Raw genomic sequence first — 26,006 nt, 5'->3', positions numbered from 1 at the left:
TTACCATGCTTATGGCCAGGCCAGCGAATGATTGTAAAATCAAAGCACTGCAGTTTCTCCAACCATTTGGCAAGCTGGCCCTCAGGATTTCTAAATCTAAAGAGCCATTCCAGGGAAGCATGGTCTGTCCTGACCATAAGTGTCCTCCCATACACACAGAGATGAAAATGTTCTATAGATTTAACCACTACTAAGAGTTCCTCTTGGGTGGTGCAATTTCTCCCAAGGGAATTTAGAGTTTTGCTATAAGTCCCTTGTGTTCTTGTGTCAATAATTCCCCCAAACCATAAGCATTGCTTCTGCATCCAATATGAAAGAGGTTTTGAAACATGGATAGGCCAAGCTAGGAGCAGTCTCCAGAGCTGCCTTCAGCTCTAAAAATGCTTCATCACACTCTGCTGACCCTGAAATGGTTTCCCTCTCTCACCAACCTATGCAATGGTTTTGCAACATTGGTAAATCCACAAATGAACCTTCTATAGTAGGAGCAGAGCCCTATAAAACTCTGCCCCTCTGTACAGCCCCATTTTCTTTTTGATCAGTGGAAATTCCCTCCTCACTAGTTTTTTACCCAAGGTAGATTACATCTTGTTGGAACAATTCACATTTCTTTGGGTTCCGTTTCAAATTGGCCACCTTCAGCTTATCACAGACCACTTATAAAAATTTTAGTTCCTGCTCAAATGTTTTAGCAAGTGCCACGATATCATCTAAGTGTAACAGGCAGGATGAGAGAGTCTTGCCATGTAATACCCTCTCCACGAGCCTCTCAAATGTGGCTAGTGCATTAGACAAGTCACAAGCCATCATTTTAAACTGCCACAAGCCTTGTCCTTTAGTCGTTTGCATCCACTTCCACAACCCACTTTTAAGATCCAGTGTGGAAAACCAGACTGAACCTGCTACAGCATCCAGAGTATCTATTGGTGATAATGGTTAAGAATCCTTTAAAATGACTTCATCTAATTTTTTTTTTATAATCCACACAGAATCTGATGCTGCCATCCTTTTTCTTAACCAGAACTATGGGAAGGGCCAAGGCTTGGTTGAAGGCTCAATAATGTCTTTCTGATATGCTCCCTGAATAGTCTGTAGTGCCTCTTCCTTTTTTTTGGCTACTGGTAACCAGTGAAGTGGCTGTTTAATGGGTTGGTGTCCCCCACTATCAATCCTGTGCTGGACGAGTGAAGTACAGCCTATGTCTTTGTTGGATTGAGAGAAGAACTGATTCCTAATCAGAAAGACTGTTCTGCTGTTCCCCATTTCCGTATACAGCACTGTGCTGGAACAGGTCCAATAGAAGCTCTGGGAGCTCATTTTTACTCACTACTCCCTTAAAGTTTTTTTTTCCTGCACCAGTATTTACCAGATTCATCAGTTCACATTTCACTACTGCAGTCCGATTGTTTTATTATTTGCTCCTTGTCAGAGACATTCAGGAAACAAACAGGGATCAGTTCTTGTTTCAGATCCACAATCTTAGGACCTAACATTTCCCCAAGACCCTGGGTCTCAAAACAGGTTTCAGTGACTCCCCATCCTTCCCTTGCTGGAAAGCTACTACTGCATGTAGCTGTTATAATGGCTTCTGCCCCCAGGGACAAGACAATTCGTTCACTGCAAACTAATTGCCTACAAATCATCTTAAAGAAATTTCCACAGACTGAATTTGTAAGACACTTTTCCTGGCATTGATTACTCAGCTATTAGCCAGAATGAAATTCAAGCCAATTATTAGCTCGTCTACTATTTCAACCATCCAGACGTCTTGCTTGAATTTCAGAAGTCCAATCTTCAAACCCAAATTTTGGATGTGCCCTTGCCCCAGTCACGGTCTCAATTAGGTGGTTCAGTTTGGAATCCTCCATTCTCTAGCCTTTTTAGCATGTCTGATCTAATAACTTGTTATGTTTGAATCCATATACACGTCACAGATACTGTTGCACACTCAGTAGCCCAACTCTTATTGTTGTTTTACTGCCCAGATCTTAATAAAAACTATGGGGCTGATCTCGTAACTCCAAGTTTTGCCCCTTCACCTTGGTGTCCCACTGGTTCCTAAACTGAAAGAAAGGTCCACCTTAAATTTATTACAATCCTCATTTTTGTGGCCAATTTTGTCACAGTACCAATATTTTGTTGAACTGTGTCCTTTACTTTTTTGCATTATTGCCAGTTTCCCTTATTTTACAAACCAAATGTGTCATTTGTTCCAGTAGTTCAGCGCAGTCATGAACCAGATTAGAATCCCCTCTTTCATCATACATATTAGAGAGAGAGCTGTACTTACAAGGCTTATGATGATCCACTTTTATCTTCCTCACTAGCAGTTGCTTCCTTTTCTGGTGAACTGCTGCAAGTAAAGATTTAAGTTCTGTGGCAAATCCCACAGCATCTCAGAATGTCTTTGGCCTCCTTTTGCTGATTTTGATTTGTAAGTACAAATCCAACTGAGCATCTATAAATTGATCCACTGCCAGTTAATCCTGGAAGGTCTCAGTGGTATCCAGATATGCCAGGAAAATGAGTCTCCACAGGCCATCTGCTAATTCAGGTGGGATTTATTGTTTCTCTCTCCTTCTAGCTCTTAGCTGGACCTTGGCCAGCTCAGATTGATGGCTAGCTCCAAAATGCATGTGTAAGATTTGTACCAGGTCTGGATAATTTTTTTTTTCTAGGAGTAAGTTCTGCAGCACAATCAGAGCTGGGTCACCCAAGTTAACTGCTAAAAACAGCCCTTTCTATCCTTGCTTCCAGCCAGTCATTTAACCTATAATATTGAACTGGGCCAAATAAGCCTCTCAGAGTTTGTGTTATTTGACCTGGGACAGCCCAAATACTCCTCTCTGGGCTGCTGTGAGTTATAAACAGTGTAGAAAACTATTGTAAATGTCCAGACTTAACCAAGTCCTCTGGCTGGCACAGTTCCTCATCCAGATGGCTCCCTTCCTGTTATGCTCTGATGTGCCCCGGAAGAGATAGCCCAAAACACAAGGAAATTGAAGCAAGACCATGAACCAGTTAAATCAGCCACAGTCTGAACAAAATGTAATGAAGTCCAAATAGCAGGTATGTAGCAGCAGGCTCTGAGTAACTGCACACTCCCACTATGGTCAATGACCCTTTGATTTCCTTCTATAGCAGGGTTCATAGCTCTGTAAGACCTTGCTGCAGCTCATCTCAGTTGACAAGTACCAGAAAGGCTAACGCTTGCTTGGTCTCTGTTATTCTGTGGAAAAATCTCTGATCTATAGCAGTCAGATTGCTGGTCACCTCATCCATCCAATAGGCATCTCATCTCAGCCTGCAAACTATCTCAGCCATTCCAGGGACAATTCCAGCTCTTGTTTTCAGTCTTGTCTTAATTGCTTTTGTGAAGTCTCCAGCTCCTCCTTTAGGTTTTGTTTTAAATCTTGCAGGCTATTTTTGATTTCAGCAAGCAGCTCCATTATTTTTTGCATTTGGGTTCAAAAGCAAAACCAGCTCCTAGTCTCCTTTGGAGTCACAGTTTGAATTCCACTGTTAACACCAATGTTGCTCCTTTTCAGTCCAGCTAGTCAAAGGCTGGGGCCCCGTGGGTGTTCTAGTTGGGAGTATAAATTGGTACTGTTGGTATCCAGGAAGTGGGAGCCCGCCCACTGCTAAAGGACCTCTCCCCAGCCTAAGGAAAGGATCCACATGTCCATGATACCAAATAATTGCAGGGGACAACTAATGAGATAATAGGAATGGGAGTGAAGTCACAGGGCTAAATGAAGGGAACTTGACGGGAACACCGAGCAAAGAACCCCGGACAGCGCCCACTGCTCCTCAAAGGCATCAAGGGAGCCATCGGACGCCGCCCAGAGGAACTCTGCCCAGATGCGTTAACAGACAGAGGAGCAGAAGGAGGCTCCACAGTCGCAGGAAACCCCATCGGCCAATCTCCTCTCTCTGGTTTTGTAGATGGCCAGTTTGGCCAGGGCTAGAAGGAGGCTGACAAGGAGGACCCGCGACTTTGTGGGGACATGGATGGGGAGTGCATAGACAAATAGGTGAGGGGAAAAGTGCAACCAAAAACGTAATAATATATCCAAGAGGAGCCGGAATAGGGGCTGCAACCTGGTGCATTCCAGATACATGTGCACCAGGGGTCTCCCTCACGCCACAAAAGGGGCAAGTGTCTGGGAGGGGAGTGAACCATGCCAATTGCATGCCCGTGCTCATGGCTCCATGAAGAATCTGCCAGTTGACATCCCCAGTGAGCCTCGGGACCAAAGTGGAATATAGGCTGGCCCACTGGGGATCCTCACCTTCCAGAGGTGGCAGAAGGTCCCACCACTTCATGTCAGGGCGGGACGTGAGGGTGAGGACATGAAGGGTGTGGAGCACAAATGTTTTTGTGGTGCAATCTGAAACTGGACTGGCTGCAACTGGTGCAGCCGGCTCACGGTAAAGGGGTGGGGTGGCCTGGTAGGTCCATGGGACAGGTGGGCCTGGTGTGGAGGGTGGGCAGGGCATGCCCTCTTGCCGGACCAGATCGAGGAAGACCTGAGCAGTGGGCGGTAAAGCAGTCCTCACCTCCTGAAGTATGTGCCGGGGAGTACAAGGTCTGGCGAGCCCCATGCACCAAGCATTGGGAGATCCAGTCAGTCTCCCTAGTCGTAGTCCAGGAGGTAACTTTTGCCAGGACCAAACTCTGGTACACTGAGGGGGACTCCGCCACCTGCACACGGAGCTGGAGGTTGTATAGCAGGGGTTCCGCAAGGAGATCCGCCCCCTCAGCAGCCACCATGAACTTGGTGGCCGAAACCGGTTTCCAGGTCTGGAGGAGGTCCTGGTAGAAGACCGGCAGCCCGGAGAGGTCTCGTGGAAGACCACTCCGATGGAGATAAAGGAGCTGCCAGTCGTACTGGAGCCCTTGGATGTGGCAGAAGAAGACATGCGCCATAAACGAGCCTCTGCAGGGCCTGGAGGCGGAATATATGGACCTGAGTGTGCAGGCACTTCAGGTCCTGTCCTCCCTCCTCCAGGGGTAAGTAGAGAACCCCTGCAGAGACCTAGTGCTGTCCTGGCCAAAAGAACTCCAGAACCAACTTCCGGAGGTTGGCCAGGAAATCCGGGGCTGGGACCAGCGCGTTGAGCCGGTGCCAGAGCATGGACAGGAGTAGCTGACTGAGCACCAGTGCCCTCCCTTGGATGGAGAGGCACTGGAGTAGTCCTGTCCATCTCCAAAGTATAAATTGGTGATAGGCATTTCTTTGACTCAGTTTTGATTATTTACAAAGAATATATAAAGTCTTGTCTCTGAATGCAGAGGTAATCAACTAGCAGGAAACAGCTTATTTTGCTCAGTCTCTTAAGCCTGCACCCCAACTCAGAAACCTCTCCTCATGATTGTTTCTGGGTCAACCACACACTTTCAGCTGCTCCTTCAGCCTGTCTCTCTACTCAGGCTCTTCTTAGTTTCTGTGTGTTTCCCTCACCACACATTCACACATGCGCACAATGCCCAGTCAAACCTCTCCCACTCAGTAGGTGATAGTTTCTGTGGAGACTCTATTGGGCTTTGTTTTAGGTGCGGCCCTGTGATGGGGTGCTCTACTTACTGCTAGGGTGGAATGTCCTCTTGGTCACTCTGGGGAATAACTCATGAGGTTAACACCCCTTCCTGCAGTTGCACACCATCTCTCCTCCTCCTCTCTCTCTCTCTCTCTCACTCTCTCTGGATCTGCAGCCCCTCTCTCCAGGAACCGCTGCTATCTCTTCATGACTTGGCCCTCTGGCCAGGTCACCAAATGGTTTCTACTCTGTCTCTTCCCCTTCTGGGATATCAAAGGCTTTCCACTAAGAGACATAGGTAGTCTTGCTATTCACTGCCTTGTAGGGCCACTCTCTCAGTGTCTGGCAGGGTAACCCAGACCCACCCTCTACTCTGGATTCCAGATCAGGGATCCTGTAGCCAACAGTCAAGATCTCTTCCCTCTTAGACCTTACTGCCTTTCCCTGAGTCCTGTCCTACCTTCCTAACTCCCTCCCAGGTTTGCCAGAACAACCACATCTCCTTTCTCCAAGGGAATGACTGCAGAGTTTCCTGGACACCCAGTTCTACTGCTAATTTCCTGCCTTTATAGTCCCAGCCAACTTGTTCCTTCTCAGCTGGGCTTCCTCATTTAAACAGGGGATTTCTTAGCCACCTAATTTCCTTTAGCTGGGGCCTGTTGGGTTAATTATACCCCCCTCCCCCACCTGCCTCAGCCCTTTCAGGGCACATGTGGGGTGAACACCGCATCATAGATTGAAGAGGTTTTAACTCAACCCATGATGAGATTTACGCAGTACTCATATGTGTTTTAATGGTAGTCTCAACCAGAGCCGTAACTAGGTATTTTTGCACCCAAAGCAAGAATATAAAACTGCGCCCTCCCCCAGGGCTAGCTCTTCAGCAGCAATTCGGTGGTGGGTCCCTCAGTCCCTCTCAGAGAGAAGGGCCTGCCGCCAAATTGCCGCCAAAGAATGAATGAAGCGGCGGCACCAGAGCCTATGATTTTGAGGGGGTCTAACTCATGATTTTTGACTGCTTGGGCTGGTAATGTTGCTTCCAAGATGGTCTTTGGTTCCAGTCCAGTTCCAATCCAGAGAGAGACTCATAGGTTAAGAGAAGAGGGGGGTGCTGGATATCAGCAGTGGGTACTAGGTATCAGCATGTGTCCTGAGAATGCTGAGAGTTCAGGTCTGCAGGGCAGGAACAAGGGTGGCAGGTTTGTAGAAATTTTGCTGGTGCCCAGAATCTGCCTCTCCACCCACCCCAGGCTCTGGGAGGGAGTTTGGGTGAGGGAGGAGGCCTGGGGTGCAGGACCTAGGCTGGGACAGGGAATTGGGGTGCAGGCTCTGGGAGGGAGTTTGGGGATGGGAGGGGTGCAGAGGGATGGGGTGCAGGGGTGAAGGCTGTGGGTTGTGGCTGCAGATGAGGGGCTTGGTGTGTGGAAGGGGCTCAGGGTGAGAGTAGGGGTGAAGATTCTGTCTGGGGCTGGGAATGGGAGGTTTGGGGTATGGGAGGGGCTCAGGGCAAGAGTAGGAGTGTCGGGGAGCCACTGGCCAAACCGTCTCACTCCCCCTCCAGACCCCTGCACCTTCCCTTTGCTCACAGTGTCCCTTCTCTCTCCCCCATCCCTGAGGAAAAGCGACGCAGCAAGCAGCAGGACCTGGGGAGGGAGTTGGAGTGCAGGTAGGCAGACGGTGGCAGCAGCAGCAGGCAGTGGGTGGGGGGGCTCGGGGAAGGGATGGGGCCACTGCAGCTCAGGAGTCCCTTGTGGGTTGTTACGCCTTGGGGATGACTTCAGCTAAAGGTTCCAGCAGTGGGGAGAGGCTCCAGTATCAGAAAAGCTAAATGGAAAGGCTCTCTGGTGGTGAGGAGCTGCTGGCGCCTCACTCTGCTGCCAGAGTCTTTCATTGAGGTGTGTAACTACATGTGTAGTACCTACACATTGCTGTTAGTATAGACATAGCCTACATATCTAGTTCCAATGGTTCTTTTTGCTCTTGAGAAAGACAACTGTTTAAACACTTCCACTTTTGTTTTGATGAGTTTTGCCATAAAAGTACTGATTGTGTACATGATAGAAATTTGGTGTTAAATTAATCCTTAGTGTAAAATTATGGTAACCCAATAAATAGAAACTGAGGTTATGGTAGACCACAAAAACCTTCTTCCAAACAAAAAGTATTTCATCTTGCTAACCCATCTGTCACTTAACCCTACTTTCACCATGCTCATCTAATTCAGTGTTTTGGCCTCAGCAAAATGTTTGAATGATAAATGCTCAACAAAGGGGAAGGTCCTTTTCTTCCTTTTCTTGTTTTTGTTTTGTTTTGTTCCATGCATATATTTACTAATTTAATTTCTTCATATATCCCACCCAGGAGTCCTCCTCAGTTGCAGCATGCTGTCTTTTGTTAGCAGTGTTGGAAAGATACTGCAGAATACTTCTGAAATAGAAAACATTAGGCCTGTTCTTGCTGCTGCTTTGTGTTTGAAACTATCACTAATTTAAATGGGAACTCAGCACACAACTTCAAGATCCATACCTATGTTATTCAACAGTGGCTATAGTCCAGGGGTCGGCAACCTTTGGCACGCGCCCATCAGAGTAATCCACTGTCAGTCCACGAGATTTTGTTTACATTGAGCATCCACAGGCACAGCCCCCTGCAGCTTTCAGTGACCGTGGTTTGCCATTCCAGGCCAATGGGAGCTGCAGAAAGCGGCAACCAGCAGATCCCTGTAATGATCAATGTAAACAAAATGTCTTGCGGCCCGCCAGTGGATTACCCTGGTGGGCTGCATGCCGAAGGTTGCCGACTCCTGCTATAGTCAGATTAATGAAGAAACCAAAAAGAAACACCATGGGCCAGATCTTAATAAAATTTGTGCAAGAATGTTTTATGGATGGCGCCTTAGCTTGCACATGCAGATGCTGTGACTAGGGTTGCCAACTTTCTATAAGCAGAAACCCAAACACCCTTGCCCCGTCCCTGACCCTGCCACGTCCCTTCTCTGAAGCCGTGCCCCGTGCGCTCACTCCATCCCTTCTCCCTCCATTGCTCACTCTCCCACACCCTTGCTCACTCACTCATTTTCACTGGGGCTGGTGCAAGGGGTTGGGCTGTGGGTTCTGGCAGGGGTTGCGGGCTCTGGGATGGGGCCCTGGAATGAGGGGTTTGGGGTATAGGAGGGGGCTTCAGGCTGGGGGTGGTGTCAAGGGGTTTGGAGGGTAAGGTGGGGGGTCCAGACCAGGAGAGGGGGTTGAGGTATGGGAAGGGATACAGGCTCTGGGATTGGGGTGCAGGCTCTAGGGTGGGCCCAGAAATGAGAGGTTCAGGATGTGTGTGTGGGGACTCCAATCTGGAGCAAGGGGTTGGGATATGGGAGGGAGAGCAGGGTGAGAAAGGGAGTTTGGGTGCAGGAGGGGGGTGAGAGTGAGGGCTAGGGCAAGGGTTTGGGGTGCGGGAGCGAGGGAGTGCAGGGTGCAGGCTCCAGGCAGCGCTCATCTCAGGCGGCTCCCAGAAGCAGCAACATGTCCCTCTGGCTCCTAGGCAGTGCTGTGACTAGGTGAAGGCACAGCACCACCCCCACATCTCCCATTGGCTGGGAACATGGTGGTGGCAGCGTGCAGAGCTTCTCTGGCTGTCCCTGCGCCTTGGAGTCAGAGGGACATGCCAGCCACTTCCCAGAAGCAGTGGAGGGAGTCTGCCTGCACCACCAGGGGACTTTTAATGGCCCAAGCAGAGCAGCCAGGGTCCCTTTTTTGACTGGGTGTTCCAGTTGAAAACTGGATGCCGGGCAACCCTAGCTGTGACTACAACAAATACGTATGTAGAAGATTGTGGTGCAACTGTAGAGGTGCTATCTGAAAGCTGACCCTGTTTGTAAAACTACTACAATTTACACAAGTAAGCTAAAGGGCATATTAGAAGAACAGATCCAGGAACAATTAAAACTAAATTAGAGGTTCAGGAAGGAAGCCTTTGGGCCCAGCTAGCCTGCCCCACTATATATGCAGCCAGTGCCAAGCCTGGAGGGGAGATAAAAGAAAGGAGCCTGGCTCAGTTCAGGGCTGAATGGTGAAGAGGCAGGAGCTAGCTGTATCCCTGCCTAAAGCAGCCAGGGTAGCCATCTGTAATAAGCACTAGTTTCCCAGCCAAGAAGACTGTGGAGGAACCCCCAGCATGGGAGGTAACTGACTGAGCAAACTCCAGAGACATTGTGGCTGCCCCAACCGAAGGAGTATGGGACCGCAGCAAGGCACCACCTGGACCACTAAAGGAATTCTCTGGAAAGCAAGACACCTGGTAAATTGTATTAGAGGGGCCATACCTCAAACTGGACAAACTGAAAGGAAATAGTCCAGGGTAGTGGATTCTGACTTGCCACTGAGAGGGACACCAACCCCTCTTGTTAAGGGGTTGACACACACAGAGCCCTGGGCTGGGACTGGTGGAGATAGAGGGCCCAGCCAAGGTCTGAGAGCCAGGTGATCTAACCACTAGGCATCCCAAGCCCTGTTACAAGAACCTATGTCAAAAGATCAGTCTTGAATTGTGGGTTGTTTTATTTTGTTTGGAGTATGATACAGAGTTAACATGGAAGAGGTTGTTGTTTTTTTTTCCCCTCCTTTTCCACAACCCTTTATAAAGTATGGTGAAAGTTTCCAGTATCTTGGCACCATTCTTCATTTTTGTTTTAGACCATTGTCCTTTGTCCCATTGCTGGAAGCGATCACAGAGCACTTTACTCTCAACTAAGCACAAGTAACAAGTAGTTGATGTAGGAAAACACTATTCAGTTGCTGGGCCAAATATGTAAAGCCTCGTGCTTGTGGAGATATTTAGCCACAATTGTCTCAGGGCTGAATTTTTCTCAGGCTTCAGTCTCCTAAATGTCTGTGAAACCTCATGCCAGCAGGCATTAAGATGCCTGGAGTTATCTCTACTGCCTCCAGCACATTCAGATCAGGTGAATAAGAGTGTACTTGGAATGTAGGGAACTTTCTGCAATGCTTCTTGAATACAAATTCCCATCACCAAATGCTCAATGCTATCACCAGTAGTTAGCATTGAAGAGCTACCTTATTTGAACCTGTGTTCCAAGTACTTGGACAGTTAATCACTTCAAAAGAATTTAGTTTACGCTGCTCTTTATGGTTGTAAGAACTAAATTGCAATTTATATATGAGATAAATAAAAACTACTTTAGACTTGAGCTTGTCATTTTCTTTCATAATTAACTTTACTTTCTCATATAATAATGGACCTTCTGCTTGCTAATCTGCATTCCAGGGCCTATCATTTTCATGTGGCAAAGTTATGAGCCTCTCTAATAGCTCACAGGACCTCAGAGAGAACTGTTCCAGATCCCTTGATGTTAAATTCAACCACCCTTTAGAATTAAGATTTTTTTTCCTTGTTGGCATATTTCAGATTGCTCAGCAATCTTAGTTCATAGTTCATGAGAAGAGCACAGCATTTGAGAACATTCATCTTTTCTTGTACTAAAGTCAAAGTCCCTCAAAAGATCTCTGCGTGCTTGAACTAGATTACACAGAAGATAAGAATTAGGATATAGAGTTTTTCATGAGTCTTATAACAGTAGCAAACTATCCCAATGAATAAAGTCAATAGGAGTTGCACCCATTATGCTGGGGTAAATTTGATTAAATAAATTCTCACATATTTTCTCATGAGTTTGAGAAAACTTGGAGGTTTGGCTTTGCACAGGTTCTCCTGATCCAAAGCCCATTGAGGTATGGAAAGGCTTCCGTTGACTTCACTTATATAGATTCTTACCGCTCGGTTTCACTTTGAGTGTCTAGTTTGATAAATCCAAAAATTTGAAAATGAAATTCAGCCAGAACCATTAGGGATTCACCTGGTTTCATTTCAAAATCGTGATAAACCATTAACCTCATCTGGTTTGGCTGCAAAAACTATGAACTGGGCCAGGTTTACATGTAACTGGGTGCAGATCCATTCCATACATTCTTAAATCTTAGCTGACCTTTTAACTAACCTGTTTGTGTTTGTAACAAGACCCAAAAGAAGCTGAGTTTGATGTTGCCATTCACTGGTTTCACTGCAAAAATGTTACACAATTTTACCTAGTGATGTGTCCTAATCTGTTGGATTTAGTGTGATACAAATGCAGAAGTCAGGAATTTAGGTTTGTTTTTTTTTTTAATCTGGTTAATTATGTACAAAAAGGCCAGTTCTGTGAAGTGCTGGCAATAGTATAGAAATACAGAATGTGTCAAGTTCCACTTCTGGTCCTGCTGAATTGCTGTATTTCTTCCAGCCTTACAATTAGTGCTCAGATTACTGTCATAATACTCTCCTCAAAGTGTGTTTCCCTTCATAACAAATAGAACTGGGGTCAACTAAAGGTAATAGCTTTTTGCTTTTTTTTTTTTGCTTAGTTGGAAAGTATGGATGCAAGTGTCGTGCCAGTTTACAACACAAGAAGAGGAAGAAGAAATCAGGAAGTTATTGGTCATTTAAATGCTTATAGGTTCTGTTCTCATCAGTCTCTTTCACAACATGATTCTAATGTTGTTGATTTTATGTTCTTACTAATCTTTGTCACAGACCACAGTAATAGAATTTTATTCATTCTACACTCTGTCACTCCAGAAGACTTGACATTTGCAGACTATTTTGTATTTATGTCAGGCTGTTACCTTTCCCCACAAATTAGTTTGGCTTTAGCTAAAGCACTGTAATAGGTAGCCAATCAACATAGAATGCTGAAGATGATACAATGTACTATTGTAACAAATTGGTACAGGACAGCTCTCATAAGACAAAACATAGACAGCAAGCTTGCAAAAGTAAGGAGCATTAGCCCACTGTGACAGACATAGCCAGACAGCAGGTATATTATCTCTGTATTAGACCATCTTCTCAATACTTCTCAATAATAAAGGAGGTGGTGTGTGGTTTCTGCTGAAAGCTAAATAACTAGCTGACTGTCATGGTTATTGTAAGATGTTTGCACAGCAAATAGTCTGAGATGTGTAAATGTAGAATATTGGTTGCAAAATTGTTGAAGTGAGACTTGTCACCTGAGGCAAGGTGGGGTCTTAGGGCTCAATCAATATTGAGAACAATGGATATCTGTGGAAGCAGCACTTGTTTATTGTCTGAACCAGCTGGAGACTTGTTCATTTACAAAGACAAATGAACCACAGAAGAGTTCTCTGAAGAAGGAGCTCTCTGGGTTAACAGACAGTGGCCTGTAACCATATGAGAGTAGAAGTAATGGCACAAGTTGTTATCCATTACAGAGGAGAAACTCTGCCAGCGAGAGTGTCTCATGAAAGGGGGATCCCAGCCTTCTGAACTGGACAAGTGCTGTAGTGATTGACAACTGGGGGAGAAATGCCTTCTTAGATAGGAAAGTAACCTGTTAATGAGGATAGGCTTTATATTGTATTTCATGTTTTTCTTTTACGTTTCCAATCCCTTATTCTTGCTTTTTATTTAAATCTCTCTCTCAAGCTCTGCTAAACAAACTTCAGTTTGGTTTGATTACAGATATGTCTAAGTGCTTTGTGCTAAGGAAAGTGATGAACTGGCATGCAGAGGATCGGTTTACAGTATGGATGCTCAGAAAGAAAGAGACTGGGCACTAAAGAAGGGTGTGTAAATTGCTAGCCTGCAAAGAAAAGGACTGAGGCTCGTGGAGCCTGGAACAGAGCGCATGTGCTGCCAGCAGCCGGCAGAGTTGTGAGGCTTTCTGTCTGGTGGCCACAGACAAGGCTTTCTCATGCTGTGAACAGGTGATAGTGATTCGTACTGGACACCTCTGGTAATTCTGAAAAGTGTCACAACAACCACTGTTATGAAAAGAATTATAAACAAAATAAGAACAACCAGAAATGGGCTAACAATTTACAACAAATAATATACTAAAAAAAGTTAGCTCCCCTTCTCCTTTGTGAATTGTCTGTGAACCAAGTGTGATCCAAATTTGCTTGCTTTTTCCCAATATTTTTTACCAGCTGTAGCTATTACAGTTACTCATACACACAGCCTAAAGAGTGGTAGGTACTAGAGAACAAACAAACAATACAATTCTGCTACAATGTAATTAATTGCAAACTGATTTTATACATGACATTGTGAATGGGATCAACAAACAATAAAGGGCAGAAAGAGGATAGTGAAAAGTGAGCTCTCCTTTTATAGGGCAGAATAAATGGCCAGATAAAATATGCTCTCGCTGAATTTTCATTTCAATTGCCATCAAGCTATGCTAAGCAGAGTTTGGAAGGATGTTGGCAAAGTTTGCTTTAATCACCTTTTCAACCCCTACAATCCTTGGGTAGCAAGGAGCTTCTCTGAGATGCATAGGCCTCCAGGAACCATTTCACCATCTGGGGATTGCCTGCCACACGCCTTTTTAAACCCATGCCTCTGGCACACCCCTAAGTCAGGACTGGTGACCAAGGTGGCAGAGGGCCTGCTAGAGTAGGGCAAAGCAGGGGGTACTAGGGTCAGAATCTGGTCCAGCATCTGTAGTTTGTGGAATGAGTTTCTAAAGTCCTTCAGGATCCATTATGTTGAAAGTATGTGCTATAAATGTAAGATAATTATCTTGTGTGTAAGATAAGCTATATCAATCACAACATTAACTTTGGTCTTTGTTTTGTACCCTGTAGTCACGAGTTAGTCCCATTTCATCTGTATCAGTATTTCATCTCGTGTAGGTACAATGCAGTGAAGTAGTCACAGTTTGAGAGGTCTATGTTTTCCATGTATGTCTGCCCACAGTAACATGGACTTACCTAATAAGCAGTCCAGCTTGATTTGGTTTTCTATTTCAGTGGTGCTATGCTTTATAATTAGCTGTTGGCTACAATATGCCATGCTGAGATAACGTGGCCATGTAATAATAATCCCTCAGAATTGTTTTGTCATGGAGATTTGGCACAATATTGACTGATTACAATGTGATTCTAAAAACTGAATTCTCTAAAGAGCAACTTGTGACGGGACCCCTTGGGACGGTCACCTGACGTGTTGGAACTACCTCTGAGCCCATTTTCCCTGCCAGCTTGGGACTCCAGAACCCTGTCTTCTGGAGCCAGACATGCTAGCCTACTGCAACACAGACCCAGGTCTGGTCCGCGCCCCCAAAGCTGCAGACTTTAACCAAAAACTGCTTAGCGGATAACCTATCTCCAGCACCCAGTTCCCAATGGGATCCAAACCCCAAATAAATCAGTTTTACTCTGTATAAAACTTATACAGGGTAAACTCATAAATTGTCCACCCTCTATAACACTGATAGAGAGATATGCACAGCTGTTAGTGCCCCCAGGTATTAATCATGTATTCTGGGTTAATTAATAAATAAAAGTGAGTTTATTAAGTGTAAAAGGTAGGATTTAAGTGGTTTCCAGTAATAACAGACAGAACAAAGTAAGTGACCAAGCAAAATAAAACAAAAGCATCAAGTCTAAGTGTAATACATTAAGAAACTGATACAGGTAATATCTCACCCTCAGAGATGTTCCAAAAAGCTTCTTTCACAGACTAGACTCCTTTCTAGTCTGGGCCAAATCCTTTCCATTTGTACAGCCCTTGTTAGTTCCAGCTCAGGTGGTAACTAGGGGTTTTCTCATGACTGACTGCCTCCTTTGTTCTCTTACATCCCCTTGTATAGCTTTGGCACAAGGCAGGAATCTTCTGTCTCTCTGGATCCCCACTCCTCCTTCTAAATGGAAAAGCACCAGATTTAAGATGGATTCCACCATACTTCCTGGGCTGGCTTACAGGAACAAATAAACAGATCCATTTACAACCAATTGTCAGGGCCGCCTGGGGGGAAGAGGGACAAGTGGGGCAATTTGCCCCAGGCCCCCACGAGAGTTTTTTGGGGTCCCTGGAATGGGGTCCTTCACTCACTCCGGGGGCTCCGGAAAACTCTCATGGGGCCCCGGAGCTTCTTCCGCTCTGGATCTTCAGTGGCAAATCAGCGGTGGGAGGGTCATTCCACTCAGGGATCCGCCACCAAAGTGCCCCAAAGACCCATGGCAGTGGGTCCTTCCACCCCAGGACCTGCCACCAAAGTGCTGGGTCTTCGGCGACAATTCGACAGCAGGGGCCCCCCGCTGCCGAAGGCTCCAAGCGCCATGAATCCTCTGGGCGGCCCTGCCAATTGTCTGAGTCAATGGGAGCCATCAAGATTTTAAACCATCATCAATGGCCCACACTTTGTATAAATACAGTAGGACCTCAGAGTTAAACTTTATATTTCTAGATTCAGATGCAAGAATGATACATACATACAGATTATAAGCTTTATAATGATACTTTAGAAGAGACCTTTTGCTTAAAATGTATTTCAGTTACATCATATTTACACTCGTAAGCGTCTTTCAATAAACATTATGGAGTGCAACATCACACAACTTACTTTGTTTTGTCCTGGGTTTTTTTAAGTGATTTTCTATCTGATGAGCTGCAAAGTTTCACTATTAAAATAGCATATTTATTAGTGCAAATATCTTGGTTGGTCACAGAGAAGTGCAGGATAGCTAAATCAAAACTGACTGAGCCAGTGCACACGAAAAACAACAACAACAAAAACCCAATTCAGGATGGACTTGTTCTGAGTTTTAGACAAAATCCCTAAAAAAAAGGGAGGTACTGCAGTGGGATTTGTGCATTAAGATTGATAGGCTGGCAAATTTGTGAGTCAGTACATTTTTTAACACAAAATCAGATAAAGCTTAAGAGGTTCTGTCAGCAGAGGGTACCCTGATTGGCGAGATCTCCCCACATCCCATCCGAGGCATGCAGAAGTGGGGGAGTAGTGCTGTATTCGTGGTAGTGCATCCAACCACCCAGCCCTTCCTGGAACCCAGAGGAAAACCACCAATGGGAACTTTTTGGGGTTCATACTCCATGTGGTTTCCTAGTGCAGAAGAAGGAACAGCCACTATCCAAACCATGCTCTTCTGCAGCGGCAGTGACAATCCACATGGCTAGATGTCTCAGATATTATCCCAGGGAGTAATACAACAGTATGACTTTTCCTAAGGTCAGATGTCCTGTGAGAGTTTCTGTGAGAATCTGTTCAGTTGTATCCTTTATCTTGTATTGAAAAGGGGACAGTGTTTCACTATGTTGTACCTCAATCAAGTGTTGCCTAACGCTTCTCTCTGTCTCCCAGATATCATCTCCTTAAAAGTTTAACTGGAATATTGAAAGCATGTTTTGGAAACAGTTTTAGAACAGCTCAGTAAATTCTACTCGATCAGATGAACACTAGTCTGGGACTCAAAGTATCTATAAGGAGCATTAAAAACCTGTACTTGCCAGAAAAATATCTTGTTTGTTTTTTAATTAATCATTATATTTTGGTTTATAAATTAGGGAAATATTTTCCATGGCTAATTTGTTTTAAATATTGTTCAGTTGGATGGTTCAAGCTATACTTAAGAAAAATACTCTGATCTTTTTTAGCATCTGGACCTGAAGTCCTTTATGTGGGAGAAAATATAGGCAGTGCTACCATTTTCTCAGCATGTGGAAAAGCTCTCTTTTGGAATCCATATACCATTTCCTCTCTCCTAAAAGGATGAGGAATATGGCCCCAGTATAGTAGTATGAGATATAATCATCAGTGAGAGATAAGATTCTGAGGCTTTTACCCAAGTTTATCTTAGCTGTACATTGCAGTGCAAAAAGATTAAAAAAATGTATCGGATTTATATAACTGCTTGTAAAAAATCAACAGATAGTTTTGAAACAGGATATATTGCATTATCCTGAGCTCTTGCTGTCAGTTCAGATGAATGCCTTCACAGTTTATGAAAAGAGATTTAATACCTTTCCATTTTTGAACAGGATATTTTTTAGCAGCAAAAAACAAGGACGAAGAATTTAATGTCATATGAAATGTATAACACTAATGTAAGATTTTAGGCTCAGTCCAACTGGCTGCAGATCAAAGATACTCAGAGAAACTCAGCCAACTCTTTTCGTAAAAGGTCCCTTTCTTTTGTGGGTGAGCAAAGCTGGTCTTTCCAGCCCCACAGTAAGTCTGCCTCTGAAACCAAAGTCTATTCTTTAAGGAAACCATAAGCATCTAGCACTGTAGAAACCAACAGGACTTGACTTTTTTATGTTTTTGATTCAACGTGTCTGATCTGGGCAGTCAAGCCCACCCAATGGTGCTTAACTAGCCATCTATAGATTCAGTTGTACAAATGTAAGCATGCAATTTGTACAGTTGTGTAAAAAATATCATTTTCGGATATGCAAGTGAGCCTCTACAGTTTACAAATGCAGCCCTAAAAACATTTTTTTTTCTTAAATGCAAGATTTCCCTGACAGCCATTTTTAAAATACTGATCAGTCTTATGATGAGAAATTTTGAAAAAGCTTCTGCAACTTCATATTTATCTTCTACTTTCACTAGCACCTTATGGAATATTTTAATTCAAACACAACTACAATTATGAACAGAAATTCACAAAGTGCAATTTGTGATGTAAGATCCTTTTAAAATTTATTATTGCATTTGTTCACTTACTAATTTTCAATATTCAGCAGCTTGCAGTAAGTTATAAAAATTAGTGTTCTCTTATACTTAGCATTTTCTTATGTTTGTTTTTTTTACTACATCATGGATTGGTTTTGAAAAGAAATATTCTGGTACAATTTTGAGAACAATGCAGTAAGAATTATCTTACTAAAACTGATCAAAGAGCCCTTTAGTCTGGTATCTTGGTTCTAACACCATATTCTTATGAGGGATATATAAAATCCTTATAATGTACAGTACCTAAAGCATTATTATGGAAGGACTACCCAAGGTTCTATAATTAAGGTTGCAGAAGGACATGTCACTACTTCCCAGGAGCCACCTGTGGTAAGCGCTGCCCAGAGCCCACACCCCAAACTCCCTCCCACACCCCCACACCCTGCCCCAGCCCGGAGTCTGCACCCCCAACCCACACCCCAACACCCTGCCTCAACCAAGAGCCCACCCACACTCCAAACCCCTCAGCCCCAGCCCAGAACCCCATCCTGGCCCCCAAACCCCTCATCCCTGGCCCAACCCCAGAGCTCACACCCCCAGACAGAGCCCACACCCCAACCTCTGCCCTAGTCCAGTGAAAATGAGCGAGAGAGCAAGGGTCGTAGAGAGAGAGTGAGGGAGGGAAGGTTGATGGAGTGAGCAGGGGTGTGGCCTCATAAGAAAGGGGCAGGGCAAGGGGTTCAGTTTTCTGCCATTAGAAAGTTGGGAACCCTGTTTGTTCTGCTCCACAGCAGACCAATGAAGATAGATGATCATATTTGGTCCCTTCTGACCTATGAGTCTATGAGTCTATGAGTCTATATCTATAACAGTACAAATACAATATTAAAAGTTGAGATTAAATATTTTCAAGTCTTTAAAAATATCCCAGGGTGACATTCCCTTTTGGGTTTCATGTTTATTTCTTCTTGTATAGAATTTTAAATTTGAAAACTCAAGCAAATTCCCAGGAGAAAACTTCATTAAGGTTAAGAGCACATATCAAGTAAAATACATTAAAGGGATATTGCAGTTATCCCAAACCCAAGCATTGTAAACACGGGAAATTCAAAGTTAAAATTACATTTAAAGGAAATCCAAATGTATTAAGCTATGTAAATGCACAGATAAGTACCCCTGTAGTGGCACAGAGTAAAGTGTTTAGTGGTGGGAAAAGAAAATGTGTCTTTAAAAATCAGTTTGATGTAATCTGGAACCACACACTGAAATGCCTTAGTCATAATTGTATGGTTATTGCATGGTTTCACTACATGGCAGAGTTAGGGTTGTTTGGGTGCCTTTTCATACTTGAGCATGTTTGGATTTATTTTAAGTGTAAGCTTATCTCTGAATTTCCTAGGTTTCTAATGTTTGGTTTGTGGGTATTTGCAACATCTGATGGTTTGGGAGTAAATACAGTGTGTTTTAGCCTATATTACTGATATATTTGCTCATACTTAATTCTCAACATTGCTTTTGGTTACACCAGCTAAGATAAAACTTACAAGGACTATACATTTTAATACATCATGACCTAAATTGTTCCCTTTCTGGAGTAAGGGAGAAATTATGACACATTGTAAAATAAGTTCCCTGACAAAAAACATGTTAAGACTTATTTAAACTTTAGAGTACAAATCACTAGTTTAACTGATTAAGGCAGATGTCCTGTGGCTGGTGGGAAGAAGAGAAGTATATGGCATGTAGTTAGACAGTATCATAATGCAAACACACAAGGGAGCCAAATTAAGGTGCACAGACAACCTTAATTCTAGCATCTTCTAACTTTTGAGAGCTTGACTCTGTAGCCCTTTTTTTTTTTTTTCATGTAATATACCTGACAACTACTGGATGTTACAATCATCTTGAAAATAATCTGCAATTGAGAAAAGATCTGGAGCGTGGCAGGTGAGAGGAAGGAAATATCGTCACTTTAAAAGAAAAGAAATGGATTGTTGGTGTCTTGCTAACTTGAGATAAAATCACAAGTTGGTAACAAAATCTCAGAATATACACATGAGGGAATATGGAGAAGACAAGCCGTAAAAGTCTTGGAACTTGGTTTGATAATATTAAGGCTAAAATTGTTTCAGCATACACTGAATAAATATTATTAGAGGATTCATCTATCTGAATGGATTTCCAACTCAAGAATAGCTTTTTTTTTAATGGTATACTTTAATTTTTGTTGGTATAATTGTTAGGCTTTTGTGAAAGAGACAGAAAGCAATGATAGAGATATACAATGAGTCATACTCAAGTGCAGTGCAAATGGAAAAATCTGCTTGTTTTTTAAAAAAACAAACAAATGAAAAACTCCTCATCCAGGATGCTGTTCTGACTCCCATTCACAGGAGCATTGCAATAATACCGTACTTAGAGGCCTAAATATATCTTTGTTTTGAAAAGGATCCTAGGCCCAAACCCTCATCCCCTGCATCAGGCCTAATTATCTTTTCTGAATAATAATAATTAAGCTTATTATAAAAATAATAATGCTTTGCCACCTCTTAATTATAAGTGATTCCTCTCTACTATTATTAATCCACTTCATGAAAAGCCAGCCTAAGGATTTCATGGAGAATTTGTGAGAGGATTGTTTGGGATAAACTCCAAATCTGACTGACTCATTGTACGTAAGACCTCTGGGTATGCACATGATATTTAATGCCTTTCCAACCCCCATCACTTCTCACCTCTTGCTGCAGAAATGCAGCCCATTTGCTTTTTCATTTCGAGTTTCATGATTGTTTGCTGTTGGTTTATATTTTCAATGTTAAGATTCCAAGGAAGAGGAATACAAATGTATTTTAAAATAATCAGGGGATCTTGTTGATGCAGGCTTTTCTGGGGACCGTAGGGTGGTTCTGCTTCTGTGGCAGCTGTGCTCCCCTCTTTAGGCAGTGGGGTTGACTAGTGAATTAGCTTAGTCACAGCAATACCAGTCATGCACAACCCCATCACCCACACAACAGTATGGTGGAGCGGCCATGGAGCCACATACACGTCTACCTCGATATAACGCTGTCCTCGGGAGCCAAAAAAATCTTACCATGTTATAGGTGAAACCGCATTATATTGAGCTTGCTTTGATCCACCAGAGTGCGCAGCCTCGCCCCCCGGAGTGCTGCTTTACCGCATTATATCTGAATTCATGTTATATCGGATCGCGTTATATCGAGGTAGAGGTATAGTATGCAGAAGATTCCTCACCTCCCTGTGCAGCAGAGCCTCACCTATTCCATTGCTTTCTGCATCCATGACGCTATTTGTCCTCTAATCTACCAAAGTCCAAAAACATCAACTAGAACAAAGAAACTCAGAGGTTTTGGTTGCAAGAGTTCAGCTTGGAAGATAGTAAAATTCACTGCTTGCCATGTGGCTTCCCACTAAAGCTATACATTTCAGGTTCACTCTAAACTCTGCTCACGTTCCCCAGGAGGCTCTCACAGCTCAGGGATCAGCAAGCCTGGTCAGAATCTTAAATTGTGGTAAAAACTGAAACAAGAACCTGGGTTTTGCTTCTCATTATGAAAGTCTTACTCAGCTGTCCCAATGACTGATTAACACTCTACAAGGATGTTGGTTTGTAGTTCTGCTTCTCTAATGCTCAACAAAACATTCACTGATTAGTTTCCATTTCCAATAGTTAAGAATACATAGGGCTTATTTTCCAAGAGCTGCAGGGGAGTTTAGCACCATAACTGCTTTACCTTCAGTGAACATCATCCAGATACTATTTTTCATAATATTTTAAGGACCTAGTCAGCCCTTGGATGCCTGTCATTGGAATCCAAAGCAAGTACAGAGGCAACAGGCTTATGTGTGGTTTGTCTATGCCTCTGCTGGTCTGGGGATTCACACTCCAAGCTTATTTTAAAGGAGGAATTATAACTCTTCTCTTTCCATCCCCCAACAAGGGAATGTGAGAGAGATTCTGGGATGGGAAGCATATGGAGTTTCCTGTCCCCTGTGCAGGCATCTATAAATACAGCCTGTATTTTATTACAGGACAGAGAGATTTCATGTACAGCAAGATTTTACAGCCAAGACACAAACTCTTCAAACAATTGGTTTTCTAAATGCATTGGTAAGTCCCTAAGGTACAGCAGCAGCATTAACGGGTGCCACTGTCAAAGGACATGGTATTCAGAGACAGCTGAAAAATGGCTTTCTGTGGATTTTTTCCCATTTCTATCACACATTCAAAAATTTGCCACTTATATTTGTACATATTTTACTTTGTTCATCACAAGGAAAGAGAACCTTACTTCAAATAAAACTAATTAACTGTGGGAGTAGGGCTTTAGAAAAGGAGGATAAGTTTAGATAGCCCTTTTGAATGGGAGATTACTCATGAATTGGAGAAATCCCCACAGTGCATTTATGTCAATAGTATTGTACATGTTCTTTCCTCACACATTCCAGTACAAGATGTATATTAAATATGTGTACCAAATGCTTAACTGGCAGTAAGTCAACCTTTTCTGAGTGAACAGCCCATTGATGATACAAAACATTTTTCTTTTTTCCCTCAAAAATGAGTTTGTTGCCCTTTATTCAATGACTTTTTGTCAAATTAGGGAACAGAGAGCTTTTTATTCTTTCCATGAAGTGCCCTTTCAGATTCAGTAATTGTATGTTCTGTTCCTCAGGAAATGAGAGAAGATCGAGATCAGTCACGATTGGACTCTATGGTGCTGCTAATTATGAAACTGGACCAACTCGATCAGGATATTGAAAATGCTCTCAGTACAGGCTCTTCACCATCCAGCACCCCAACGTACAAACGGAGGCATATACCTGTGAGCCTGTTTGCTAACTCTTTCTTTTTATTCTAATTAGATTTATTTTGGTTCATTCATTCATTTCTCTTCCTCTCTATCTCTCTTTCATTACTTTGATCAGCCTTTCACTTGCAGATTGAACTTTTCTGTGAAAAGAGAGCTGATATGTGGGAGTATTATGAAAACATCCCAGATGAAAGAATGGGAGAAAAGCAAAATTCAAAAGGTGTCAGGCTGTTTCTATTACCTCTTATTGCTTAGACAAATTAGAGTGGAGTTAGAATCACAGTAATGTTAGCCTGTGAATATATACACATTCCACTTGATTTGCAATAGCTAGAGTTGAAAATGTACATTAGTTACAGTTTATTTTGTTCCCAGTTGTGCGATCCAGTAATTTTTCAGCAGGGAGCCACTTGTAGACCACTTATGAAATCCTCCTCTGTTAGAATAATATTCCAGCATAATCCACAATTTTTATTTAGATGGAGAGTCTTTTGCAGAGGACAATGTGAAAGAGGATAGAGCGATTCACTAACTAATGAATAAATTGTTATTTTAAAAGATTTGTTTAAACAAGTAGATGTGAGCAATATTACCAACTTTTCAACTGGTTTGTTTGGGAAGTTATAATGCAGGCTTTCTGCTCATCTTAACCATCCCTATTTTGCAATTAAAAATAACCAATCTTAAAGAAACATATTCATTTTAGACAGTGTTTGGAATGAAGCTTTTTTCTAACAAAGTCATCTTTATCATTTCCATACAGTCCAGTTAGTAATATGTAGGAGAAAAATGATTTTCTATTTTTATTTGAATCTTAGCATGTTGGCCGGTTGAAGAGTATATAGTTAATAATATAATACAATTCATGTTTGTATTCTGTTACTTAACAAAAAGTTTGACAGCATATTACAGTTAAGCCACTTAAAATATAGAGTTGCTGAAATACCCCCAAATCATAAATATTTGCCTCTCTCTCAGTAGGGACTGCCATAATGTTCACTATTTAAAATAATAATAATGCTTTGTGAGATACTCGACTGGCAATTTTTTTAAATCCTTCTTAGAAGAAACCAAATGCAAATTGAAAAAGAAAGTACAACACAAAACAGCATAGCTGCTACATATCTCTGAAATCTTTAACAGAAATGTTTTCAGTTTGAATGAGATAATTTTGAAGGCTTTGACTGGCTGTTAAGTGTTTCCTGATGTCATTTTTTCTTTTTAATTTTATTTCTCTTGTTGAAATTCTATGCAATTTCAAGATTTGAGTGCAATGTAAAGTACTCTCAGATTTACTTATGCTCAAAGGTGCACTTCCTCCCCGTGCCGAAGACCTGCCCAAAGTTCATGCACCCGCTCAAATCCCACTTAAGCCATAGGAAAGTGAGATTTAAGCAGTACATGAGCTTTTGTGCAGGATCCCTCTGTGCAGAGATGAATTTCACCCATGGTGCTCAATCCCACTCCCCATGCAGACGCTTGCAGAAAATCCCACTGACAATAATGGAATCAAAGTGGAGTCCAAAATTCCCATTGAAATTAGTGAGTGTAGAAATAGGGCCCCAAACTATCAAAAAAAAGTATGCTCTATTCCCTTTAAATATAGCTGGCTCATGAATTTTCAAGGAGTTTTAACTGTATGGAAAATTTGAAGAGACATTAAAAAGTCATTTTTGAGCTAAAAGGAGACAGAAATAAAAGTCCAAATTAAGGCAATTTTTAATTAGTTATAACTGAAAAAAAGGCGTGGTGTATGTTCTTCAACTTTGCAAAAACATTCTCCTCTGCTTTCAGAGTCAATCAGGGAATTCTGGGGCAAAACCACTTTTGCAGGCCAAGGTTGCAGTCTATTAAGACTTCATAATGGCAGCTGGTTGAAAACTTAACTATTAGTAAGTTGCCTGTTCTCCATAAAAAACTTGTGATTGCTTAGAGGGGAAAAAGACGAGGGATGGAAATTAAGAAGTGTTATCTAGAATATTCTGAAAACAGGGAAATGTTTAATTCATTTCAGATAAAAAGTACGTGTGTTGCCTTGACAATATAGATTCCAAGGTCAGAAGGCACCATTGTGATCATGTAGTCTGACCTCCTGTATAACACAGCCCATTGAATTTCCCCAAAATAGTTCCTAGAGCATATGTTTCAGAAAAACATCCAATCTTGATTAAAAAATTGTTAGTGAGGAAGAATCCATTATGACCTTTGATTAATTGTTCCAGCGGTTAATGACCATTGTTAAAAATTTACACTTTATTTCCAGTCTGAACTTGTCTAGCTTCAACTTCCAGCCCTTGGATAATGTTATATCTTTCTCTGTTAGGTTGAAGAGCCCACTATTAAATATATGCTCCTCATGCAGATGTCGAACAGAGGTGTCACTAGAATAATGTAACTGTTTAAGGCCAATGTTGCCTTTTATCTTCATAATCTTTTAAAACTGCTTTATTTTAATCTTTTGATCTTTTAGGGACAACTTGTGTGCTTAGATATCACATGTGTAACTTTCACTGATGTCCTTTAGACTGCAATTTGCATGTCACAGAGGAGAATCTGGCCCTTAATGTTCCATTGTTCTCAGGGATTCTCATTATTGTGGGTTTAATATATGGTACGATAATGAGAGATCAATAATATCTATCATCCTGCTTTGCATTCTACAGCTGTCAGTTGTGAGGAGCCTGTTGGAAGGCAGCATGTAAAAAGCCCCAAATGGCTTCATGGTATACCTCTACTAGCCAAGAAAAGAACATGAGGCAGTGGGAGCACCTAGTGAGCTTTCAGAGATGGCTAAGTGTGTTCATTCTGGTATGGCCCTGTAACAAGCTCTCTAGAGGCCTCGCAGTGCACCTGTTGGTATCCGAAAATGATTGTGTAATGATAGATATGAAATCCAGAATGCATATAACAGTGCCACAGGGTCACTGGCCCCTTTAAGAGGGAGCAGGGTCCAGTGCACCTGGGACTCATCAGCTGCTTCCCAACTGGACTTAAGAGTAGGCATCTGTGCCATATAAATGGACAGATGCTGAAAGAGTGGGGAATCAGGAGGAAAGGGGCAGGAGAGAGCTGGCTGGGAGAGACAGAAAAGAGCAGGTGAGAGCTTCCTGAGGAGGGAAGGACAGAAACAGGAGCAGCAGAGGACA

General features: G+C 42.8%; 1 protein-coding gene across 1 annotated transcript in view; it reads left to right on the top strand.

Annotated features, from left to right (window-relative positions):
- DLC1 (DLC1 Rho GTPase activating protein) overlaps positions 1-26,006 on the top strand; it is a 369,474-nt gene that overhangs the window by 62,299 nt on the left and 281,169 nt on the right. Inside the window, exon 3 of the mRNA XM_030564195.1 lies at positions 22,723-22,872. Within this exon, the coding sequence (XP_030420055.1) occupies positions 22,723-22,872 (150 nt within the window). The remainder of the gene's footprint in view (positions 1-22,722; positions 22,873-26,006) is intronic.

Source organism: Gopherus evgoodei, chromosome 5, assembly GCF_007399415.2.
Source record: "Gopherus evgoodei ecotype Sinaloan lineage chromosome 5, rGopEvg1_v1.p, whole genome shotgun sequence".
NCBI lineage: Eukaryota > Metazoa > Chordata > Testudines > Testudinidae > Gopherus > Gopherus evgoodei.
Note: the sequence above shows the minus strand (reverse complement) of the source record. Positions and strands in the feature narration are given on the sequence as shown.